This window comes from Phyllobates terribilis, unplaced genomic scaffold, assembly GCF_046119375.1.
Source record: "Phyllobates terribilis strain yellow unplaced genomic scaffold, ASM4611937v1 Scaffold_5__5_contigs__length_657084704, whole genome shotgun sequence".
Taxonomy (NCBI): domain Eukaryota; kingdom Metazoa; phylum Chordata; class Amphibia; order Anura; family Dendrobatidae; genus Phyllobates; species Phyllobates terribilis.
This window is the reverse complement of record NW_027362765.1, coordinates 231,502,884-231,510,533: the sequence shown is the minus strand read 5'-3', so window position 1 is coordinate 231,510,533 and position 7,650 is coordinate 231,502,884. Positions and strand designations below refer to the sequence as shown.

The window sequence follows — 7,650 nt, the reverse complement described above, 5'->3', positions numbered from 1 at the left end:
ATCAATATGTATACCATTTGGGTGTGTGCATACGGTCAGGAGCCACCTGCGGCCCCAATACTGCGGAATAGTCACGCGGCTTCCTCTCATTATGCAAATGAGCGATGCATTTTTTTTTTATTTTTCACGTGCGGACTTTCCTCGTAGATGATGATCTATGGGGAAGTCCATTAGCGGACCCACAAGAGAAATTGACATGCTGCAGTCCTGAAAGACGTGCTGCATGTCAGTTTCCACGGGTGAGCCGCAGGTGCACGGAGACACATAGTGGACATGAGATTTCTAGAAATCCCATCCATTATGCTGTAACATATGGCTGCTGCAGTTTTGACACTGCATAAGCATGCAGTGTCAAACCCGCAGTGGCTCCTGTCCGTGGGCACGTACCCCAAGACTGACTTTTGGAAGGTTTTTAAACCACTGCTCGTATAGCTGTTTATATGCTATGATTAAGGGCTAGTTGTACCTGAAACGTGTAAGTGAGGTCTAATTTCCTGTTTGTGGAACCGCCTGGCATATATGAAGAAATAAATACAAAGTTTTAACCAATTTTGGTCACTGGTTTAGTTTTCCCTTCCTACGTATCCACCGCCTAGGAAGCAGCCGTTCGACTAGCCCGGGTACAGATGAGCTGAATTATTCTCTATACTACAAAATGGTATTTTGAGACTGAAATTTTTACAGGTGAAACCCGACAAAAATGCTGAGGTAAAAAAACATATTCCAGTATTACAACCATGTGGCGGTTTGATTAATTTTTGACTAGTCAAAAAAGTCATAGATGTACCCTAACAAAAGGTGAATAGCACCTCTCTGAAAGACACAGCATGTTAATGCATCAAGTAGACCAGGGGTCTCAAGCATGCGGGCCACATGTAACATAGTAACATAGTCTTCCTTCAACCTTAAAAACTAAGTCCATCTAGTTCAACCCATAGCCTAACATGTTGATCCAGAGGAAGGCAAAAAAAAACATGTGGCAAACACTAAGCTCCACATTGGGGAAAAAATTCCTTCCTGACTCCATACGACAATCAGACTAGTTCCCTGGATCAACGTCCTATCAAGGAATCTAGTATTTATAACCTGTAATATTATACTTTTCAAGAAAGGCATCCATGCCCTTCTTACATTTTAATAGTGAATCACTCATTACAACATCATGCGGCAGAGAATTCCATAGTCTCACTGCTCTTACAGTAAAGAATCCCCGTCTGTGATTATGATTACACCTTCTTTCCTCCAGACGTAGAAGATGCCCCCATTGTCCCCGTCTCTGGCCTCAGAGTAAAAAGATCAGTAGACAGGTCTTTGTACTGTCCCCTCATATACTTGTACATAGTAATAAGATCACCCCTAAGCCTTCGTTTTTCCACAGTAAATAACCCCAAGTGTAATAACCTGTCTTGGTATTGCAGACCCCCCAGTCCTCTAATAACCTTGGTCGCTCTTCTCTGCAACAAGCCACAGACGTCAGCGCGCATTTAGTAATTTCTAAGCGCCCCGGCTGTGGTGGACAAAGAGGACTCTGCTGAGGGAGCGAGGTCTAATGAGAATAATTTTTTGTGTGTATGTAAAGAGCAGCAGAATGGGGGGCATTGTTACAAAAAGGGGACACGGGTGTGGACATTACTTAAAATATTGGGACATTATTACAAGCTTGGGGATATTATTACAGGCTGAGAGACATTACTAGATGGGGGCCAGAATTACTATATGGGGCTACTTGTAAAACGGTATGGGACTGATTGGGGGGAGGGGGGGGGGTAAGAAAAAACAATTTTAAAAAAATGTAAAATCTAGAATGAAAAAGTAATGGAATAATATTTGGCTACTAAAAATGCTGTTTGATTTAAAAATTGAAGTAAAAAAGACCTGTACCATAGACACCATTAAAAAGAATAAAAAAAAAATGCAAAATTTTTTTTTTATAGAAAGTCATCTAGAATTATAATGGTATTTATTTTATTTTACTCACTTATATAGCGCCATTAATTCCACAGTGCTTTACAGACATTATCATCACTGTCCCCATTGGGGCTCACAATCTAGATTCCCTATCAGTATGTCTTTGGAGTGTGAGAGGAAACCGGAGAACCCGGAGGAAACCCACGCAAACACGGGAGAAGATACAAACTCCTTGCAGATGTTGTCCTTGGTGGGATTTGAACCCACAACCTTAGCGCTGCAATGCTAACCACCGAGCCACCGTGTTATCACTGAAAACAATCTTCTTTCGCAAAGAACGTGGCCCTTCATATTTTTTCTATGCGGCCCATTTTGAGACCCCTGATGTACACAGTGTCTTTATTTTATAACTTACCCACGCATTACAGCTAAGTGCTACGAGTTCCCTCAAGTGGCATCCTGTGACTAGCCCATGTTAAATAGACCCATATAATTAAAAGGATTGCCCAGAACAGTTAACCCCCTTGTAGAATAGCATTGACAAGATTGGGCAGTTTCTACTATGCTACGTGAAGTCTAATCACAAAATTAAACACGCACTTCTCCCATCAAAATTTTTACTTAATATATTGCAGTCATCATATTATATAGCCCTGTGTACTTACAATTGCTTATTTTGCCTTTCTACCCAATTAATTTGTCTGTTTTCCATTAGGTATATGACATCATGTGATTAAAAGCAGAGTAAGTTCTATGTAGAAACAGGAAGTCTCTTTTCCCTGTATGAGTCATAAGTCACTGCAAAAGTTCCTAGCAGACGGTAGGAAAAGGGAGCAGCTGGGTCACGAGTTGAAGAGAATAACAAATGCACGGACAAGAGACATCCTGTTTTTACATAGAGTAAAGAAGAATTTACTGGGTAGAAAAGGCAAAATGAGCAATTGTAAGTACACAGTGCTATATAATATGACTGCAATATATTAAGAGGATAAAAACTTTGATGGGAGGAGTGCTTCTTTAAACACTACATATAAGTAAGCCAAATAAATCTCAGAATTTATATTACACGGAAAAGAAGAACACTTACAACATACTTGGCATGGTTGTCCCTCACCACATTAGCCTCAGTCACCTCAAACGTGAGCCGGATGGGCATGCTATGATCTTGGGCATGGGCCCACATCTCTCTAAGTTGCTGTGTCAAGAGGGAATGGGTATTCAGCTCTTCTATGCATCGACCCTCTGCAGGAAAAGTACAATACAGTAGCAGATGGGATAAACCTGGAAAGAAATATGCAGGCACATACAAAAACCTTCACATGCCTCACACTACACTTTCACCCGTTGAGATGCTAGAATGAGTTCATTTCGTACCGGTTCCATCACTCTCCTCAGAGCCTAGACTGTCTTCACTCAAACTGAGGGTCCCACTCAGACGAACAGATAGTCCTTCAGCATCATCCACCAACTCTGCAATCTCTGGAGGCTCTTCTGGAGGTCCAGGACCTCTCTGCTGTTTCCGTGTAGAGGGACGGAAGCGGCGAAGCAGCTTTGAGGCCATCTAAAAGGATATTGCAAATATTAATAAAATGATAACTACATGTGATAAAATGTAGGTTGTCCGCTCTTATGTAACTGAAAGCTCAACATTAATACTTTACAGTTCAATTTTTCTAGGTCAAGCTTTTTGTGCTGTCAGAGAATGGAATCTTCATAACATTCAGCAGCTAAAGAGGTCCCCTGCTATTTAGCCAGCTTCAGCTTGTTACAATGTAACTCGAGTGAGCGCCATCAGGCTGGAGTCCAGGAAAAGCAGAGGCGCCAACTGCATCGTTAGCTTTTTAGTCTCAGATTGTAAAAGGTTTCCTTCTGACAGCAAACAGAGGCCTAAGGGTACGTGCCCACGAGCAGGAGCCGCTGTGGGTTTGAAGCTGCATGTTTATACAGCGTCAAGCCTGCAGCGTCCAGATGTTACAGCATAGTGGATGGGATTTCTAGAGGCTGCGGATCAGGCCGTCTTTCATTTCTCTTGCAGGTCCACATGTGGGCTTTTCCCATAGACTAACAATAATGAGAAACGTCCCTATGTCGGGAAAAAAAATTGTGGGCGCTCATTTGTACTATGAGGGCGGAAGCCGCAGGGCTGTTCAGCAGCGTCGGGGCCGCAGGGCTGTTCAGCAGCGTCGGGGCCGTAGCGGCTCCTTTTCGTGGGCACATACCCTTAGGTGTCATATTGACATTCGTGTTTCACGTGTGTTCTAGTCGTAATTTTCATGGCTAGAACACATACCCATATAGTCTATGGGGTGGTTTACATGTCCATGCATTTTCAGACTGTGTTTGTGCAGAAATCACAGAGACCAGGCCATATTTTTACCAGCATCACAGATGAAAAGTACACGTACAAGTCCATGGGTCTGTGAAAATCGCTAGCAACACATGGACGGCATCAGTGTACAGTACGTGATTAACACTGTGAAGGATAGGAGAAGCTTTGTGATTTATTTATTCGTACATGAAAAACACTTATGATAGAAACTGACAATTACCAACAACTGACTAAACTCGGCAATTTTTTTGCATACGTGAAGAAACAGATGTCTGGATGAGGCCTTAAAAAGTTAAGTTAAAATTAGTACCTAAAATGGGGGGACAAGTTCTAAAACCTTTTTAGTGACCTTAGCGTAGTTTGCTACTGGGAGTTACTTTACTTTAACCCCTTCACACCTGGGCCAATTTTCATGTTTGCGTTTTCGTTTTTTTCCTTTTCTTCCCAGAGCCATAACTAATTTTTCTGTCCACATAAACATATGAGGGCTTGATTTTTGCAGTACAAGTTGTACTTTTGAAGGACAACATTAATTTTACCACATAGTGTACTAGAAAATGGGAAAAAGTGGGGAGAAATTGTGAAAAAAAAAAAAAAGCAGTTCTGCTATTGTTTTACATTGAATGATGCGCCCCCATGTCAGATTGACAGCGGCATTTAACAGATTAACCATCAGGGGCAGAGAACTGCTCCACCTGTGATTGTTTAGAGGCAGGTCCTGGCTGTAACACACAGCCATGACCTGCCAAGGTATGGGGTGGTCTCACTCCGGGAGCCGGTTCCATACACCTACTTCCGACTTGGCTGAACATGTACGGCAGATGTAATGAAGAGGTTAAAGTCTATTTATACAGATTTTTTTTTATTGTTAATTGGCTTCCTAAATGCATAAAGTTGCAACTTTATAAATATTCTTCATTCGAATAATTTTTTCCCGCAGATGTCTTTCAGAAACATGTCAGAGCTCTCACTGCCCTTCCCCTCCCTTCTCTTAGTGTTAGAGATAGCAGCAGGAATGGGGATGTACACAGATCTCCAGTGTGGTAAAGGAATGGTAGCTACAGTCTCAGAGAGGGACAAGAAAACAGGCTATAAACAAAAAGGAAAGCACATGAAGAGGAGATAAGTGCAGGATAGAAGCTATATAGAGCTCAAATCCAACCTACATTACTGAGAGAGATTCCCACAGAAAAAAAAAAACAAAAACCTGATACTTGGATCATGCTGCATATTGGGGAGTAAGGTCTTAAACCGAATGAAGATTGCAGTTTCGTGCAATTAACTAAAGGTAACTACTAACAAATATGAAAATTGGTATGAACACCTTTGATATGGAAACAATTATTTTAACAAGTCTTGACTAAAGTATGCTTAACAGTTTGCCATAGACAAATCACTAACAGAAAACAGTCCAATATTTCGGGGGATCATTTCACAATAAGCAAATAGTCCTAATTACAACATAATTATTCATAGCAATGGCAACAAGTTTGACAAGTCTGCTGTAAATAGTTGCATTACCTTTGAAATAATTCATATAATCTAGTATGGTAAAAAATGGCAGAAACCTATGCACAGCACTGTGTAAGTGTCATGACTCGTCCCATGCCCCCTTCCATGTTCTAGACTGAGGCACTGTAATGTGAGGTGGCAGCACTTTTGAATTGAGGGCATCGGAGTTTATGATGTGAACGTAAACCTCTTGGACCACCCTTGTCCGCACACATATTACCCTTGAAACCAACTAAGAATGTTCTGCATTTTCACCATGTGTACTAGCCACATTGCAAGTTGTCCACTTTTACTACCTGGATGAAGAGGCGTAGTCCCCTAGTTAGCAACTATTAAAATATGAAACCCTTTACAAACTAACCAGACGTCATTAGAGATGGGAAGCAGAAAAACAGGCTTTGAGCTTGAGCAGTCATGGAGACAAGAGATGGCAAGTGACCGGTCATCTAATCTAGGGCTACTTCAGCTACAAAATGCCTGTGGTCTGATGAGGCATGTAACATCGGGAGGAAAACACAGATGGAATAGTCACAGAAATAGCATCAAGCATGTGACAGGCTGCCCTGGCACGCCAAGTATAAGAAAGAACGCAAAAAAGCTGAAAACTCATCAAGGAACTAAGCACCACCATGTATGCTCATATATGTATAGGCAGAGAAGTAATGTACATGCAGGATGTAACCACACCAATGTTATCCTCCTGAGCCTACATACAGCTGGGATAACCTCCTAACAGTGCATCACAGTACTTACATATTATACAAGTATGACTGTATACCCATTGATCCATATATATGCATCACCACATCAGTAATATATCCTCTCCACACCTATATGCTTAGGTCCCATATAGAATGACACTTATTAGAATATTAGAGCTAGGTTTCTGTACATCATATACACTCAGTCTGGTTATAAAAACAGTACAAATATGCACATATACTCTAGTGATTCCTTAAAGGGCTTGTCCACTACCTAACAAACCCCAGCTTAAATGCTGAAGTCCCGCAGATAAAAAACAAAATGAACAGCGCGTCAGCAGCGGTTGATGGACTGCAGCATACACAGTTCCCTTTAAGGGATGCCCTTACTAAACCATATTAGTAGAAGACTGTTCAGGATGAATTGTATTTTTCAATTTCTACATTCTGAGTTACATATCATATGTTAATTAGGGTTTTTTCTTTGGAGGTTGGATGGAGGTATAGGGGGGTAGGAGTGGTTCATAAATAAAACAAAATACCAATAATAACTTTATTTTGCAGATGAGTGATTCTAGTGATATCAAATTTACCGTATTTTTCGGACTATAAGACGCACTTTCTTCCTCCAAAATTTTGGAGGAAAGTGGGGGGTGCGTCTTATAGTCCGAATACTATCTCCCTGTATATACTGTGGCTCTGCGTGGTAGGAGGTCTGGGGGAGCAGGAGGCAGCAGCCGACTGCTGCAGCCTGCGCTGTGCTCGCTACTAAAGAAAATGAATATTCCCTGCTCCTCACGCCCATGGGCGTTGAGAGCAGGGAATATTCATTTTCCTTAATAGCCGGCACACTGTACCGCAGCGCGGCTCCTGCTGAGGTCTGCGGTCTGTGTGACCGCTGTTAAAGCTCATGAATATTCACTACAACCCACTCCCATGGGTTGTAGTGAATATCCATGGTCTTTAATAGCCGGCACACTGACCGCAGAGCGGCAGCAGGAGCCGCGCTGCGGTACAGTGCGCGCTCTCACACTGTGTGAGGGAGCATGGCAGGGGCGCCATGCGCTCCCTGCCATGCGCGGCTCACACAGTGAGTGTCAGCAGCAGAGCGGGACAGCGCTGGAGGAGAGAGGAGGCGAGTATGATTGTTTTTTTTGTGGGCAGCAGGATGGGGGCTCAAGGGGCGCCAAGCATACCAGG

At 42.4% G+C, this 7,650-nt stretch overlaps 1 protein-coding gene across 3 annotated transcripts in view; it reads right to left on the bottom strand.

Moving 5' to 3' along the window:
• Positions 1-7,650, bottom strand: part of SNX21 (sorting nexin family member 21) — a 28,616-nt gene that overhangs the window by 3,928 nt on the left and 17,038 nt on the right. For all 3 annotated transcript variants that reach the window (XM_073683894.1, XM_073683895.1, XM_073683896.1), the window contains exons 2-3: positions 3,283-3,469; positions 2,996-3,150 (exon numbers count right to left, since the gene is read on the bottom strand). In XM_073683894.1, the coding sequence (XP_073539995.1) occupies positions 2,996-3,150; positions 3,283-3,469 (342 nt within the window). The remainder of the gene's footprint in view (positions 1-2,995; positions 3,151-3,282; positions 3,470-7,650) is intronic.